The sequence below is a fragment of the Staurois parvus genome, unplaced genomic scaffold (genome assembly GCF_062004578.1).
Source record: "Staurois parvus isolate SC_StPar_1 unplaced genomic scaffold, SC_StPar_1.0 ptg000541l, whole genome shotgun sequence".
Classification (NCBI taxonomy): Eukaryota; Metazoa; Chordata; class Amphibia; order Anura; family Ranidae; genus Staurois; species Staurois parvus.
In genome coordinates this window covers 1,384,498-1,402,803 of record NW_028318337.1, presented here as the reverse complement: position 1 = coordinate 1,402,803, position 18,306 = coordinate 1,384,498, and the positions used below count along the sequence as shown (strand labels likewise).

Below are 18,306 nucleotides of genomic sequence, written 5' to 3'. Positions count from 1 at the left end.
CTGTCACAGCTGGGTGCCCACAGTGAAGATGCTGGCATCAGGGAGAGAAGACAGCTGGTGAAACCAGCCATGGTGAGGACATCACTGGATCGTGGGACAGGTAAGTGTCTGTATTTTAAGTTAACAGCTACAGTTTTTGTAGCTGCTGACTTTTTTTTTTTTTTTTTTTTTTTTAAATCAACTGGAACTCTGCTTTAATTAGTCGCAGAAGAGATCAAGAAACAAAAAGGTCCTCCTTCTCCTTTGTGAAACCCATCCCAGCCTCTCCAAGCTATGGGAGAGCCTGGGAACCACCACAAGGAGCAATGAGAGAAAGCTGGCCTGTCTCTGTACCGTACCAGTGATCAAACAGCTGTAAAAAAACATACTATACCAAGATCATGGCTACAGCTATAATTGTTGACAGGCTGTATATATACACACAGTGGTCAGCAAATGGTTAAAGGAAATCTATGGTCACAACACACACTTTCATTTTATAACAATACAAATGATAGTTATATCTGAAAATCCAATTTAAGCTTACTTGGGGAAAAAAAAAAAAATCTCCTTTCAGGTTTTAAGTTCTGCCTGTCTGCTGTCCATCTGTTTACACAACTTCATGGATTCTCTGCATGCTTTTCCTCTGCTGTTTACTTTCCGTTTCTAGGGACTACATATCCCACAGTAACTTGCTGCCTGCAAGCAGCGATTCCTCTAATGACTTCACCTCTTGAAACTTCTCCTCTCGGCATCAATGTAGCTTAGAAGGCAGGATCTGAATTCTACTGCGACACAGCACTGCCTCCAACCATTGGGCATAGTGAATATATGTCACAGAATTCAAAGTAAATGTGTGGGGAGCTTCACAAAGTTCACAAATGTCAAGAAGGTAGAATGAGTAGAAATAATTGGCATGCAATGTAGAAAAGAAAATATTACTTTACATTTGACCAGCTTTAAGGTGGCAATAGACCACTCATTTACTTTTCCTTCAGCCAGCTGGCTGAAAAAAAACACCTCCATCCACACAAGTGAGGTGGATGGAGAAATCCACCAACCAGAACACTGTATTCTGCCGCTGATCGACATGTTAGCCCTGGTTCACACCAGATCCGACTTTGAAATTGTGCAACTTCACTTGACAAGTCGCACGTCAGGGCAACTTCAGGTATGACTTGGAAGACATCTGTGCAACCTCTACCTGAATTCGCAAAAAATAATGCAGGAACTACTTTCAAAATCGGTGCGACTACAGATCTGAACAGTTCCATTGCAGACAACAGGTTGCAACTTGTCATGAATCATAAGTCACAGCGGTATGAACCACTTCTGCTGAGCAAGGACGGCCACAAATTGATTGAAATTCGGCTGGTCACTGCTGAACTAGATGACTTTCAATCAGTGTTGGCTAGCTTTACTTTATAATATCCCATCTTAATAAGGATGTTAACATTTTTTAGTCTGATGGTTCTTATTTTTAATTTCCCATTAGTATTACAGTTTTAATTGTACAACTACAGTGGATATAAAAAGTCTACACACCCCAAGTAAGCATATTAGGGTTTTTGAAATAGAAAAAAAATCTAGACTAGGATAAATCACTCTTGAATGTGTTCCATCTTGAATGTGACCTATAATCTGTACAACTCAACCCCCATCTTTAAACAGAATAATAGGAAAGAAGGAGCGCCCAATGTCCAAAGAATGCAAGTTTGATGGTAGATTAAGAGGCATTTATTGAGATTTAATGACAAGTACATCAAAACACCACATTTCGGGAGAAAGGACTCTCCCTTTTTCAAGGTTATTGTACAAGTACAAAAAATAGTTTCAGTACAAACATCTTTAAACAGGGAAAACATAAAAATAAAACTTACAATAATGTGGTTGCATAAGTATGCACACCCTAAATACTTTAAGCTTCTTTTAATTTTATGACAGAGGTCAGTCTTTTGGGGTAGGAGTCTGTCAGCATGGCACATCTTGCCTTGGGAATCTTTGCCCACTCCTCCTTGCAAAAGCGCTCCAAATTTGTCATTGTTAGGGCATCTCCTGTGCCTACTGGTTAACCCCACTGATTTTCAATTGGATTCAGGTCTGGGCTCTGGCTGGGCCATTCTAAAACTGATATTCTGCTGGTGAAGTCAGTCTTTTGCTGTACCCCCAGTACTGTATGCTTTGGGTTGTCCTCAAGGTTTTGTACCAAAATTGACTGATATTTGGAACAGTTCATAAGTCCCTCCACTTTGACTAAAGCCCCAGATCCATCTTAAGAAAAATGGCTTCAAAGCATAATGCTGCCATCACCATGCTTCACTGTGGGTATGGTTTTTTTTTTTTTGCATAAGTGCACAGTATTGGTTTTGTGCCAAACATACTTTTTGGAATGACCAAAAAGTTAAATCTTGGTCTCATCAACCATAACACATTTCATTTTCCTACATGCCTTTGGCACACTTGATGTAGATTTTCACAAAATGTAGTTGGGATTGGAATTGGATATTTTTCTTAGTAAGAAAAGGCTTCCATCTTGCCACCCTAGCACACAGCCTAGATATATGAAGAACAAGGGGGAGACTGTTGTCTCATGTAGTGCACAACCAGTACTTTCCAGAAATTCTTGCAGCTCCAATAAGGTTGTTGTACATTTCTGGCAGCCTCTGGGACCATTTTTTTTTTTTTTTTTTTTTAGGAATGTCCAGTTCTTGGTAATGTCGTCGATGTACCATATTTTCTACAATTGTTTATGATAGTCTTCACTATGTTCAACAATATATCTAATGTCGTGGCAATTTTTTTGTACCCTTCTCCCAACTGATACCTTCCAAAAGTGGGATCCCTTTAAAGCAAAAGCCATGGTCTGCAAAGAGCTTACAAAACATTAAAGAGGAGGTTCTGTCTGTAAAAATAAATAAAAGTCTGCAGCTACAAATCCTGTAGCTGCAGATTTTTAATGGACCATTACCTGTCCAAGGATTCAGCATCGACCTCACCTGGGCTAGTTCTTCACTAGCCTCCAGGTTCCTGGCACCAGCATCCTAATTGTGGGCAGCCAGCAGTGTGGTTCTTAGCTTCACAGTCGGCTGCCCACTGTGCCTGTGTGAGCTGCGCTGGGATTTGTGAATGGTTTTGCAATCTTCTGCGAGGTCACAGAATACTGTGGGCAGGGAGAACTTCTGCTTGGATTGCCCAGGTGACCTGAGCAGAAATCTGTCAAACTAAGTACCCGCTCACCCCCCACCCCTCAAACATTACATGCCAGGTTAGGCAGAGGGGGTGGAGGATGTCTTAATGCGGAACTTCCAAGTCTGGGTGGACCGCTGCTTTAAGTAGCAACTGTGTAAAGGTCTGAAAAATCCTACTTTATATGAACTTTATATGGGCTTAATCAGAGTCACTCATTAATGGCAGGTGTCTACTGACTACTATTCAATATCAGTTAGATTTTGATTGGTAATGCACACAAACAGCCACATCCCCAATTACAAGAGGGTTACACTTAAGCAACCATGTTATTTTTTTTCCCCCTACTAAACATTTTCAGGTTTTTTTTGTTTTTATTTTTCAAAAATTGGACATGATTTATCTTGGACTAATTTTTTTTACATCTCAAAAAACCTGGCATTTTAAAAAACAAACAAAATAAATACAAACACACAAAACACACAAAAAAAAACCCAAATAGCAACAAAACGAAAACGGCCAGACTCGATGGACCACTCAGTCTTTTTCTGCGGTCACTTTTCTATGTGTATATGTTTTACATCCACTGTATAATACACACTCTACAAAAGCCAACGTTCCTAGCCAAATACAGTAAACAATGCCACTCCCACCCAGTTTCTTATCTACCTCCCCCAACAGCTTTGGCTTCCCAAGCTATCTGCAGCCCAGCCAGCAACAACATATTGCCCAACTGCCTGCACCCATTTTCCCCAATACAAGACTACATAAAATGACATGCTGAAGGACATTGCTGTGGCTACTCCTGTTCAATGCCAGAAAATAATTCAACTTTGAAAAGACTGAGGCACCAGACATACAAGTTTAATGTCACTGTGGTTAACCACTGGCTAACATACATATATGTTTCCAGTTTAAAGTGGTATACCAGGATGATACCTGCATCCTGGTATTGTTTTTTTTTTTTCTACAAGCGATTTAATTTTTTTGTAAAAGCAATCCTAGTGGCTATTTAGCCATTGGATTGCTTTGGTGGAAGGGCCCCCTCCTGCTGCTCTATGGTGCCTCTCCAGGTTCTACTGTCCCACCGGGGAGCCAGGCACTGAAGCCGGCAGTTCCACCGGATTACCATAGAGGTGATCTGGGACCGGAACACAGACCCAGCGGCGAGTCTTTCTTCACTTCACCAGCCATTACCGACAAAGGAAATCTTCGCATTGAACAGATCTGGGTTTTACCCGAAACTTTCAAGGGCAGATGAGAGATGTGGAGTCTAATAGACCTCAGATGTCTCAGTAAAGAGGACCAGTCACTGATTATTTTCGCAAGGGATATTCCCATTCCTTGTGAAAGTAATAAAGAAAAAAAAAATTAAAAGAAACAGTGTAAAAATAAAACATAATGTAAATCACCCCTGTACCCCCCCCCCCCGTGCTTATGTGCAAATGCAAACACATACTTAGATCATGTATGCATACATAAATGGAGATCACGCCACACATGAGGTATTGTTGCAAACGTTATAGCAAGAGCAATAATTCTAGCACCAGACCTCCTGTGTAACTCTGAACTGGTAACTTGTAAAGGCTTGTAGCCTATGGAGTGTTTTTAAGTACCTTAGTTTGGCATCATTCAGTGAGCATGCACAATTTTAAAGTGCGTTTTAAAATTGTTTAATGTTAGGTATCCATTTCCTCTGCATAACATATTTTATATTTTATCAAACGATTGGGTATTATATTGTGTTTTTGTGCATTAAAATTCATTCAAGTGTATTTTTCTTTTTTTTAATTGAGTGTGAAGAAACGCTGCACTGTTTGACATAAAAAATTGCAACAACCACCATTTTATTCTATAGGTCCTCTGAAAAAAAAAATGAATTATGTAATAAAAAAATAAAAAGTGTCAAAAGCGGCCCGTCAAAAGTGGCTAACAATGTTTTAATTTATTACAAGCAAGCACAAATCATACAAGTCTGGCTTAGTTTAGTAAAGTGCAGCAACCATGACTGGAAGCATCCACAGAAAACCCAGGTTCAAGAAATAGATAACTGAACAGGATTTTTGTGTCCATGATTGATATGGTTGGGGATAGGTAAGAGAAAGGATGTGCATGAAAACGTTTTAAAGCAGAACTAAACCTTCCTCCCCGTTACAGCCAAGGAAACTGCCCTCTTAGCCTCTGTTTATTCTGCAGTTGCCATGATGCTGCACATTATCAGCTATGACACCAGCCATTTGATGGCTTGACATCTCGACAGAGAATGGGAAACTGACAGTTGTTCACTGCATGTCTTAAAGGATAAGTTCACCTTTTGGACAAAATAAATGCATATTTTTTTGCAGAAAAAAGTGGATTGATTATTTTTGTCGAAAGGAGCCTGGAAAACATTGCACCAGCTATCTGATGCCATGCAGGTCTCCTGCAGACCTGTCAGAATTTTGCTTGCCATACGGGATGTACGGTCAAGCAGATATACTTGCAAGAAGCTTCAATGAACTTCCATGGCGCTCCACAGCGCCATGGAAGTTCATTGAAAACTACCAGCTGACAGCCACTATGGCTGTCGGGACTTGTAGGCACTCATTCACAGAACTCTCTGAATGAGTGACGAGGCCGTGTGGTGGAGTTGGGGGGGGCGTCAAGCACAGCTGCAGCTATGGGAACGTTCCATGTTCCACCCTAAAAACAGGAGGAACATGTAAAATGTTACAAAGGTGAAATTATCCTTTACAGGCTAAATACACCTTTCAGAACATGTTACACCCATATCCAGGGTTCAATAGGTTACTAAACGAGCAGCCCCTGCACCCTCCTATGACCCTGTTGTGACAGCGGGCCAGGGATCTTCTCCCCACTCCCGCTGTCACAATTTTAAAAAAGTGCAGGGCTCTGCCCACCCGGCCACAACATTCACAGAGTTTTGTGAATGGAAGAACATATCGGCAACCATTGTGATTGATGGATTGTAGTCCTCAATGAACTATCAGGAAGCTGATAAGCGCTTCAGGTAGTTCATTGATTCTTCCTGTCATTCAGTAACTGCCAGCCTGTGCAAGGTATGGCCAGACAGCTACACCAACAGTCTGCATAAGCCTTGCACTGCACCTGCAAAAAGAAGTGCGTTTGTTAATTCTCATTTAACCACTTGCCTACCGGGCACTTATACCCCCTTCCTGACCAGGCCAATTTTCAGCTTTCAGCGCTGTCACACTTTGAATGACAATTGCGCGGTCATGCAACATTGTACCCAAATAAAATTATCATTTTTGTCACATAAATACAGCTTTCTTTTGGTGGCATTTATTAGCTGCTGGATGTTTTATTTTTTGCGCTATAACCGAAAAGAGCAAAAAATTTGAAAAAAAAAAAGTTTTTCTTTGTTTCTATTATAAAATTTTGCAAACAGGTGATTTTTCTCCTTCACTGATGTGCGTTGATGAGGCTGCACTGATGGGCAGGCACTGATGGACAGCGATCATCAGTGCCCTGATGATCGGTGCCAATACCTGCTCTGACAGCTGCCGGTTCTGGGCAGTACTTTCCTCATGCTGTGACATCGTGAGGAAAGTGCAGCTGATAACTTGCAATTGCATTTCCCGGTGATCAGTGTGTCATTAGACATGGCTGGACATGGCCTCACGTGGTAAAAGGCCGCTGTGATTGGCTTTTTACGACATCATGTGATCAGCTGTGTCCGTAGGACACTGCAATCACAGAGATCACCGGGGGCGCACAGGAAAGCGCGTTCTGGGAGGACGTCATATGACACCCTCCCAGAACTGGTCGACCGCAGTGAAGCCATCATTCGGCCATCTGCAGTCAGCAAGTGGTTAATAGTTAACTTCTTTAAATGTAAAGCAGGGTATACACCAGCTAGGTGAAAGAAAAAACGCCACAGCTCCCTGCATCAACACAAGCGATGTTCATGTAGGGATCTCTCCTGCTGTGTCTTAGGTGAATTCTGACAGTGGGAACTCCGCTATCACAATACATTGATCAGCCATTGGCTGCAAACACCGATCAAATACTGGATTTCCAACAGCTCCGAAACACATAGACTGAAATTTGTGTGGTTCATGCTGAACTGGCTACATTTCAGTACAAGCATACCCTGCTTAACTGTTTTTGAAAACAGTTCAAGGAGAACGTCACCTTGGGGAACACTAGATGGAACATGGAACATGCTCCTAATGCTGCAGCCGCTGCCTGATCCCCACCCCCTCTGTGACAGCAGTACAGGGAGAAGTTCCCCATACTAGCTGTCAGTTTTAAAAAACAACATGGCCATGTGGGGCACCGCCCACATGGAAGCATTATTCATTCAGAGATTTGTGAATTAATCCACTACAAGTCCCAACAGCCTTAGCGGCTGTTGGCTTGTAGCTCTCAATTAACTACATGGCGCTGTGGAAGTTCACTGAGTCTTCCAGTCAGTATATCTGCTTGATATACTCACAGGTCTGCAGGAGACCTGCATGGCACCAGTGGTCTGCTGATCGCTGGTTGAACTCTTTACAGGCTCCTACAAAAAAAAAAAAAAAAAAACAAATACATACCCGTTTTTTACCTGCCAAAAAAATGTGCATTTAATATTTTTTGGCAAAAGGTGAGCTTATCCTTTAAATCAATGGGTTTTGTTCCACTTTGGTTTGGTAAAGCAGAACTTTGCTGAAATAGGACGTTACGTTCTGCCTTTTTGCCATCAATGGAAACATTTTTCTGGGAGCCGGTAGCTATTTCTAACCGGTTAAAACAGGGGTGGGCAATTATTTTTCCATGGGGCCACACAAGAAACTGGGGCTGTTAAGGAGGGCGGAACTTGTAAAAAAAGTAGATGAGGGCGGAACTTGTAGGAAAAGTAGATGAACTACAAATTCCCAGGAGACACTGTAAGACTGACAGCCACATGCATAGCTCCCAGAGGCATGATGAGATTTGTAGTTTTACCATAGCTGGAGTGTAGAGGATGTCTACCCCTGCTTTAGACACTATAACCTGGGAGTAGGAAACCCAAGCACTTCTGCTGCAGAGTAAACTACCAATCCCTAGTGAAATTGTAGAACTGAGAGCCACAGGCATGACAGGATTTGTAGCTTCATAACACCTGGACTGCCAAAGTTGCCTACCCCTTTTATAAACAAACATTCAAACTAGCATGGGACCTCCGCTTTGCAGGAAGCTGTGTACTTGCTGGCTAAATAGGACAGTATGCCCTCCTCTGTGAATACATCTAGCAAAAATCTGAGTCTGGGGTAGTCAACCTCAGAGCACATCAGCTGCTGTGGCGCTACAAGTCCCATGAGACATTGCAAGAATTTGACAGCCAAAGTCAACACTCCCAAAGGCATGATGGGAATTTTAGTTTCACAGCTGGAGCGTCCCAGGTTGCCTTCCCCTGCCCAAAGTTTACTAATCCCAAATGAACACTAAATTACAGATCATCAGAAATACCTGTAGTCATACTACAGCAGCTGCCAGGCATGGGCACATTTACTTCATTAAGAAAGTTTCTCTCTGGCCCTTTAAAACATTACCGCGCACAGGGCCTGTGGGACGGAAAGGGAAAAGAAAAAAAAAAAGAAGGGGGAGCAACAGTTGCTATCGAGCGGGTAAACGCTGTGTGGTTTGTGATTTCTCTCCCCCCCTCCACCCTCGCCAATAGAAAATCAAGATCTTATTAACTCTTTGAAAGCCTGGGGCGGGAATGGATAAAAATAGATCGAGCAGACAAAAATCACGCTGGCAATAAAATGGGTATATAAGCAATAGGTAACATTTATGCATTCGAAATGTAATATTTTAATGCTAAAGAAGCATCTGCCAATGCTAGAAATGCATAGATCTACCAGCTTGGAAATGGTAAGCTGGTAAATCTATGTGACAGCCCCAGCAAACTGGATGTGGCGGCAGAGCTGAGCAGGTGCACCCATCCCCAGGTATTGAAGACGTGAACGCACATACCAATATGGAGCCTTCCCTAATACACACATTACAAACACACACATGAACACGCTGAGCCTTCCTAATGCTCACATTACAAAACACACATGAACACGCCAAGCCTTCCTAGTGGCCAATGCACATCTATAGGAAAGGGCTGGGTGCCCTGACTCCAACACTGACATAAGCTCATTAAGCACTTTGGTGCCCTGACAATACATAGCAGGAAGGGTGTTCCAGGGCTCAGTGCATGTCTTAGTCACCTTCCATAAGCCTTGATGGCAATTACATAACCCAAATGCCAAGTTGGCACACTCATACATGACAGCCACCAACCAGGCTACGTGCTGCCATGGCAAAACACACAAAAGTCACCTTACAGGAAACCCATTGCCATGGTGACACAATGAACCCACATGACAAAACACGCACAGTAACCTACACACATCCAGAGCTGCTCCCACAGAACGTGCTGGAAAGCCTGTTAACATATACAGTCAAATACGGAAAGAATGTCCCACACGGTGCCTGCTCAGAATTATTCATCGTCTACAGGCGTTGGGAATAGTGTGCTAAGAAAAGGGCCATCCAGCAGGCACACAAAAGCTACCCCCCTCCCCTCAGCTCCCTCTCTGCGGCCTTCCCCATAGCAGCAATCCTCGTACTCACGTAGATAGGCAGCGGCCACGGATAGATGGCAGGCTCGGCTCCCACCGGCGACTTGAGCCTGAGTTCTAGCTTCTCGCCCATGTCCTGAGAGCATACTAATCCCAAAGGCGACGGCCCAGCGGAGTTAACACTGATATAATCCCAGGACGAAGCTCGGCCGCTCTCCCCCCCGCCGGTCCCGGGATATTATCGCCTCTCCCTCACACTCGGCGGTTTCACTGCGCCATCTTGGACCCGGCGCCAAGCAACAATGAGCCGAGGGCCGGGTCAAACCAACGAGGAGGGGGGGGGGACGGTAAGGAGGAGCGTTAGAGATACACGCCTTCCGGGGGAATGAAATAAATAATTTAGTGAAGTGTCCTCATATGGCCCCTTGGCCTTAAATGTGAGGGTTGTGGGCAAATAGTGAGGGGCAGGCGGAGCTATTTTGGGGATAATATAGGCGACCACGAATCTGGTGGAGTGAGTGGGTGCGCCCGTGAAGGACGAGGCATTACATGCTTTGCTACACGTTCCCCTACACAGCAATGTGGCTGCTGGAGGGCAATGGACTGTACCAAGTTCAATTGACGGGCGAGAGGTATGCACTTCAAAGGAAGAAAAACCTGGAATTTACAGTTACCAAGTCCAAACTACAGAAATCTATGTATGGAGGTAGAGCACACATCATAGTTATAGTGCCTTTGTGCTCCAGTGCACAAAGCAAGGGAGGAGGGTCTAGGAAGAAGCAAAGGAAGCATGTCCTATATGGCTGAAAGATGGCTTGGAAAACCTAATGCCTAGTACACACGATGAGAAAATCAGAATTTAAAAAAAACCGCTTTCGGAATGAGCATCCAATAATCTATTCGTTAGTACACAGCTTTCGAGAGGTGATCGCAGCAGTTCGTGCGAAAATATCCAAAAGGATAAGCACAAAATGTTTCTTGTAAGATAACAGAACAAACGATTTTTGTTTAGTCAGTACAGTATTTGTGCATAAAAAATGGAGTGACCAAGACCACGTATGTTTGTAAAGAAAGACTACATTAACCCCTTGGCGCCGACGCCTCCCAGCCCTTTAAGGGTTTGGGAGGCAGGCGGGGGTTTTAGGGTCATGTGACCGCCATGATTCGCTGTCACGGCAGTCACATGATCAGGAAAGGTCCCGATCGCAAGAGAGGATCAGGACCTTTCTGTGAGTACCGGACACGTGTGCTGGGAGCACGCAGGGCACGCGCTCTCAGCATATATGTTTTTCTTAATTGCACACAAATGTGCGGCCGCTCGGCGTCAAGGCCCAGACGCGGGGAGGCTGCACATTTGCATGCGGCTGGCGCCAAGAGGTTAAAATACAATATATTACTTCAGGGCTCAACAAATCCAGAAATCACAGACTGGGTATCAGTCTGCCCACTCACCGTCGGCAACTCCCAATGCCCCCGACATGCAGCTCTGGGCGCAACCAATCTTCCCCTGCTGGTCCCCATAGTTTTCCTGGAAGCAGGCCGTAGGCTAGGCTGGAGTCCTATCTCCGGCCCAGAGTGAGTGACATAGTCGGGGGTGGCCAGGCTCCTCCTCAGGTGGCTGCTATCCCCTCCCCCACTGCCCGAGTAGGGTCCAAGGATGAACGGCTTCTCTCTAGGGTAGCTCTGTTGGCTCCTCTGTTGCCTGCCGTGCCCAAGCCACATCACTACTAAGCTGGCCTTCCACCCCTCGGAGGTCACCTGGTGTGCACACAGTGCAGGAGGTGAGGGGGTCGGCAGGAGGTGAGGTAGGGAGCCGGCGGCCTGTGTGGCCTCCACCTGACGGAGCGGGAGAACTGGCAGTACTCCCTGCAGGAGCTTGATGAGGTGGCGGTATTCTGGTGGAGGACAGAGAGGAGGAGCTGCCTGGGCTGTATGTTCCCCTGCTGTGCCCCGGGGACCGGTGAATCTGGGACAAATATGCTCCTTCTTTATCTGCCTGGGCTCCCACATCAATTGCAATGTCACCGGGTATGTATGTGTAATGTTACACATAGGACCAGACCTGGGGTGTATACAGGGGGGAGGACTAGACTCCGGGCATATACAGTGCATATAAAAAGTCTACACACCCCTGTTAAAATGTCAGGTTTCTGTGATGTAAAAAAATTAGACAAAGATAAATAATTTCAGAACTTTTTCCACCTTTAATGTGACCTATAAACTGTACAACTCAATTGAAAAACAAACTGAAATCTTTTAGGGAGGGGAAATAAACCTAAAAAACTAAAATAATGTGGTTGCATAAGTGTGCACACCCTCTTATAACTGGGGATGTAGTTGTGTTCAGAATTAAGCAATCACATTCGAAATCATGTTACAGAGGAGTCGGTACACACCAGCCATCATTTAAAGTTCCTCTGATTAACCCCAAATAAATTTCAGCTGTTCTAGTAGGTCTTTCCTGATATTTTCTTAGTCGCATCCTACAGCAAAAGCCATGGTCCGCAGAGGGCTTCCAAAGCATCAGAGGGATCTCATTGTTAAAAGGTATTAGTGAGGATAAGGGTACAAAAGAATTTCCAAGGCATTAGATATACCATGGAATACAGTGGAGATAGTCATCATCAAGTGGAGGAAATATGGTGCAACAGTGACATTACCAAGAACTGGACATTCCTCCAAAATTGATGAAAAGACGAGAAGAAAACTGGTCTGGGAAGCTGCAAAGAGGCCTACAGCAGCATTAAAGGAGCTGCAGGAATATCTGGCAAGTACTGGCTGTGTGATACATGTGACAACAATCTCCCGTATTCTTCATATGTCTGGGCTATGGGGTAGAGTGGCAAGACGGAAGCCTTTTCTTACGAAGAAAAACATCCAAGCCCAGCTAAATTTTGCAAAAACACATCTGATGTCTCCAAAAAGCATGTGGGAAATGTGTTATGGTCTGATGAAACCAAGGTTGAACTTTTTGGCCATAATTCCAAAAGATATGTTTGGTGCAAAAACAACCCTGCACATCACCAAAAGAACACCATACCCACAGTGAAGCATGGTGGTGGCAACATCTTGCTTTGTGGCTGTTTTTCTTCAGCTGGAACTGGGGCCTTAGTCAAGGTAGAGGGAATTATGAACAGTTCCAAATACCAGTCAATATTGGCACAAAACCTTCAGGCTTCTGCTAGAAAGCTGAACATGAAGAGGAACTTCATCTTTCAGCATGACAACAACCCAAAACATACATCCAAATCAACAAAGGAATGGCTTCACCAGAAGAAGATGAAAGTTTTGGAATGGCTCAGCCAGAACCCAGACCTGAATCTGATCGAAAATCTGTGGGGTGATCTGAAGAGGGCTGTGCACAGGAGATGCCCTCGCAATCTGACAGATTTGGAGTGTTTTTGCAAGGAAGAGTGGGCAAATATTGCCAAGTCAAGATTTACCATGCTGATAGACTCATACCCAAAAAGACTGAGTGCTGGAATTAAATCAAAAGGTGCTTCAACAAAGTATTAGTTTAAGGGTGTGCACACTTATGCAACCATATTATTTTAGTTTTTTATTTTTACTTCCCTCCACCTAAAAGATTTCTGTTTGTTGTCAACTGAGTTGCACAGTTTATACTGTAGGTTACATTAAAGGTGGAAAAAGTTCTGAAATTATTTTTTATCTTTGTCTCATTTTTTTACATCAGAGAAACCTGACATTTTAACAAGAGTGTGTAGACTTTTTATATCCACTTTATAGAGGGGGAGGTCAGGACAAGTGTATATATGCAGATGAGGGGAGAGGGATGTATACAGGGAGGAACCAGGGTATATGGGGGGGGGGCAGGGCTTGACAAATCCCAGGTGGCCATGGTGACCAGAAACCATGTCCCAGAAACCTGGGCTTCCGCCAGCCCACTCACTGCTGGCACCAGGCACGAGCAACTCCCATTGCCCGATGCCTCGGACATGAAGCTCCATTCTTGGGCCAGCTGATCCAGCTCAAACATCCAAAAAAAAAAAAAAAACATCTGTGCTGCTTGCCCGGATAACCAACAGTAAATTGTGGAATTGCCACTTGGCTTCACTGCTATACCTATCCACAGGGATATAAAATTCATCTACAATCACCTGTTATATCCATCTCACGTGTATGGGCTCAGGGGCTTATATGCATGTAGACCTTGTGGTGCTGTAACTAAATTGATATATCCCAATTCTGGGACAACTACCCACGGGGAATACATGCATATAGGAAAATTGATGTCCGGAAGTCTTTATTATGACATTGTTTTAAATTTTGTTTGTATCTTTACATGTATGTTCTGGTTACTGAGCACTGCGTGTCATTTCAATTTTGCTGTATTGCAAGGTGGTTTTTGCTAAGAATCAATAAATATTTTTAAATTGCACAGACTGATACAAGCTTTGTTTGCTGCCGAATTAACCACTTGTCTCATACGGTGGGCTATACCCACTCATGTGACTACTTTGTTCCCTGTGTATTTTTTGGTTTAGACAGCAACACTTATTAAGTGACTAGGCAATCAGTGTTCCAAATATTTCTCTTCTATTTATTTTTGTTTTTCATTATACTTTAGCAGTCTCCTGATTAATGATTTTAACCGCTGTTTTGCGAACTTTACCATCACCAATGAGAATGGCTTTCATAGTAAGACCCATTGGCCATACATTGCCCTTTGCTTGAGGGTCTCCTACTTGAACATTTCGTTTCTCCACTTTCCCCCCCCAAAATCTTGTTTGGAGTGATAACAAATACTCTTGCTTCCAGCATTTCCAAAAGGTATCAGCAAGGTTCTGAACCTGCTTCCACTGGCATTTGTAAAGGTCTCTTAGGGCTGGTTCATACTATAGAAATGCAGTCCAGATGCGTTCCTGATGCGTTTTTGCATGCACGTTTTAGGCGCTTTCCAGTGCATTTTTTTATGCATTTTTGACACATTCAAGTGCGTTTTTTTTATGCATTCCAGTTAATTTTTTCCCCTCTCTTTTTCATATTAAATAGGGACACGTACGTTTTTAGCACATTTTACCGCGTTCCAGTACAGTTCTGTGCAGAAAAAATGCAGCATGTTCTACTTTTTTTTTCTGCAACTGAAATGCACTGGAACTGCGAGCACTGATGTGAACTATGACATTGACAACCATATAATCTACTTTCTGTGCGTTTTGGATGCAGAAAAAATGCAACTGAAAGGCATGTAGTGTGAACTGGCCCTTAAAGTGAACTCACCAGGTGGTGCCAAGTCTCGGTTCACGCTACTACAACCTGAAAGTTGTGTGACTTTGCCAGGCGACTTGAATACTACTTGAAGCGGCTTTCAGGGAATGCCTGGGTAATCTTCCTGTAATGTTGGAGCCAAATCATATCAATATAGATGAGGATCCGACTTGGAGGTGACTTCTATTAAAGTATATGGGCACAAGTCGGATAGAAGTCGCCTTGAAGTAGTACAGGAGCCTTTTCTAAAGTCAGAGCGACTTCAGTAGTGCTAATTAAAACAGCTTTCATTGACTAACATGGGATTTCACTTGTCATGCGACTTGGGGTCTCACAAGTTGGATCCCAAGTCGCAGCAGTGTGAACCGAGTCTAATACTGCACAAGCCTTCTGAGCCAAGAGCATTGCTGGTGTAAAAATTTCAGGTCTCTTGAGGTCTGTTGAAATGGAAACCAATGGGCTAGCATTCATTATGGCTGTAACTTCAGCCAACATAATAGTAAGGAATTAATGCAACAATCAAGTGTTTTTGTTTTGCATCAACAATAACTTTAACTCTTGTTAGACACATTTGATAATGACTCTTTCCGCTTGCAAAAAATCTGATGGACGGCTTAACCTTTTGCAACAATATCGGCCTTTACATAAATCTTTTGAGTGCTGTTGGAAAATGATCTATTGATTTGCATAAATGTTGCTATACCTCTCACCACTGACTTCCAACTTGAGAATCTATGTGAGCCCAACCGGTGTTCATGCACTTTAGCTGCCGAGGCTGTCACTTTAGGTCTGATCTCACTGTCAGAATTTGGATCAGTAAGGTTAAATACCTTGACTTCAGGTCTCTTGCTTGTATCTGCATGGCGATGAAAACAGAGAAAGGCTGTAGTAGCTGCTGACTACAATGCAACAGATAAATGTAAAAGTCACAGAAATATATACCAATTATATGACCAAAGTCATAGGACTGCTGTGCCTATGAGAACCATACCTTGAAACATTAGAAGTCGGCAAGTGTTAGAGTTAGAGTTAATGGGAAGTTGTTAAGGTGGTGAGGTTAATAGCTTGCCTGGTCAGTATGTTGGAATAATAGTGGCACACACGACCCAGGCAAATGCTACAATACAATGGCAACAAACAGTAATTTGTAATAATACATAAAGTATACCCATGGCATGTGTGAGCAATAAATCATTTACGTGACAATTTTGTGTAAAAAAAAAAAAATGTCATTTTCGAAAAACTTGTGGCAAAAAAATAAATTGCTCTATTGACTCAACATGCCTCTTAGCAAATAGTTTGGGGTGTCTACTTTCCAAAAAGGGGTCGTTTTGGGGGGTGGGGGCATTTTATACCCAGCATTAGAAGTTTATGCCACACATTACTCACTCTTCTAACCACCTGAAGACCAAGCCTTTTCTGACACTTTTTGCTCACATGAAAAAAATCTGTATTTTTTGCTAGAAAATTACTTTGAAACCCCAAACATTATTATATATTTTTTTTAAAGCAGACACCCTAGTGAATAAAATGTTGGGTGCTGCAATTTTATTATGTCACATAGTACTCGCACAGCGAGACCCATATCTGGCGTCCCATAACTGGCACGCTTGCTGGGGAGAAATTGTTTGAATGCCAGAAAAATGAATGAGGGACTCATCAATGCAGATGTTTTGCTGGGGAGTATAGACATCTGCAAATTTTTGGTTAAGGTGATTTACAAGGGGCCGAATTATGTGAAGCCGGTCAAATTCAGGGTCACCCTGAGGACGACAGAGTGTGTTGTCATTGAAATGCATAAAACGCATCATACTCTCATATCTATGCCTGGCCATGGCAGCGGAGAACACGGGCATATGATGAATCGGGTCCGTGGACCAATACAACCGCAATTCATTTTTTTAGTAATGCCCATGATGAGGGTTAGACCCAAAAACACATTAAATTCGGAAACCATAATGGGTTTCCATGCGACTGGTCTGGCAAGGTTTGAATTTGGGTTGGCGCGGATAAACTGTTGTGCATAGAAATTGCTTTGATCCACAATCAATGCATACATATTTTCTTTGAAAAACAGCTCCAAAAAATCAAGGGGAGTATTTAAATTTGCTGTTTCCACCTGAATTCCGGGTTGGGCAGTGAATGGGGGAAGTACGGGTGCTGCAGAATTTGTGGGCTACCAATCAGGATTTGTAAGCACATTCGGAAGGATACTAGGGGCTCTACGGGCCTTTGTGTGAATTCTTGGTGGCTGCGGGACACTACTTGTGCTAGCCACCACACCAGCTTGTACTGCACTTATGTGACTCGCCACGTCACCAAGTAATACTGCAGTGCTGGTATGTATAATACCAGGGTGGACTAGGCCGCTGGTGCTCGCCAGTTCACCAAAAGATGGAGCGTCACTAGTACTGGCACTCTGCTGCATATGAGAGTCATCATGCATTTGTAACATCTCAGCAACCTGGGAATGGGGTTGGGTACATCTAATCTTAGCAGGGACCTCTTCTCCATCATCTGAGCTATCTGTCAGGGTGCCACTGCTGTCTGCAGGTTCATATTTTGAGGCTGATTGTTTCAGTGAGTCTTCCCCTTCGCTCTCACCTGACATGCTCAGAATCCTATAGGCCTCTTCTCTAGAGTACCTTTCCATTGACAATTTGGCCACTAAATGTATAGGTACCTAGTGTGACTCATGGGAAAAAGAGCACCTGGCTGTCAGGGACTGCTTGAACCGCTACAAAAAAAATTTACCTGCAAGGGCTAACAGAGATCAGGCCTGGTTCTGCGAACACTGCGGTTTTGTGTGCAATGTATTGAGTAACAGTGACCTACTGACACTGCACTTGCTGGGGGAGAAGGGGGGAGGTAAGCGTAGGGGCTAAACGCAGGTGCTGGCAGGTGCCGGGGCTGATCCCGCAAATGCTGCGTTTCTGGGGACACTATGCTAATGTGAATGCTGGTATATTGCTGATCTGATCAAAGATATTGATCCGTACGGACACTAGCAACGGAGGTTTATTGTGTATGTGAGATGTGTTCCTGGCAATCAAGGGGTTAAATGTGATTACTGGTGTACTGATGGGCAATCTGACACTATCTGGGAGGGGCTTGAAAACCACGGGAGCGCGAATCACGTATATATATACGTCATCTTGCGCACCTGTGCCGCCCTGTAGCAGTATTTCTACTATAGGGCGGAGCGGAAGCGGTTAAACGTGTCCAGTAAAAAAAATTTAAAAAATCTAATTTTGTCATAAATTTAGGCCAAAATCCAAATACGTGTAAATGAATTGGTTTACAAAATTATAGCATTTACGGCGATCAGCGACTTATAGAGGGACTGCGGTGG

General features: G+C 43.5%; 1 protein-coding gene across 3 annotated transcripts in view; it reads right to left on the bottom strand.

Annotated features, from left to right (window-relative positions):
• DOT1L (DOT1 like histone lysine methyltransferase) overlaps nucleotides 1-10,021 on the bottom strand; it is a 217,651-nt gene extending 207,630 nt beyond the window's left edge. For all 3 annotated transcript variants that reach the window (XM_089690752.1, XM_089690754.1, XM_089690753.1), the window contains exon 1: nucleotides 9,778-10,021. In XM_089690752.1, the coding sequence (XP_089546878.1) occupies nucleotides 9,778-9,858 (81 nt within the window). In that variant the 5' untranslated portion in view covers nucleotides 9,859-10,021. The remainder of the gene's footprint in view (nucleotides 1-9,777) is intronic.
• Between the last annotated feature and the right edge of the window lie 8,285 nt (nucleotides 10,022-18,306).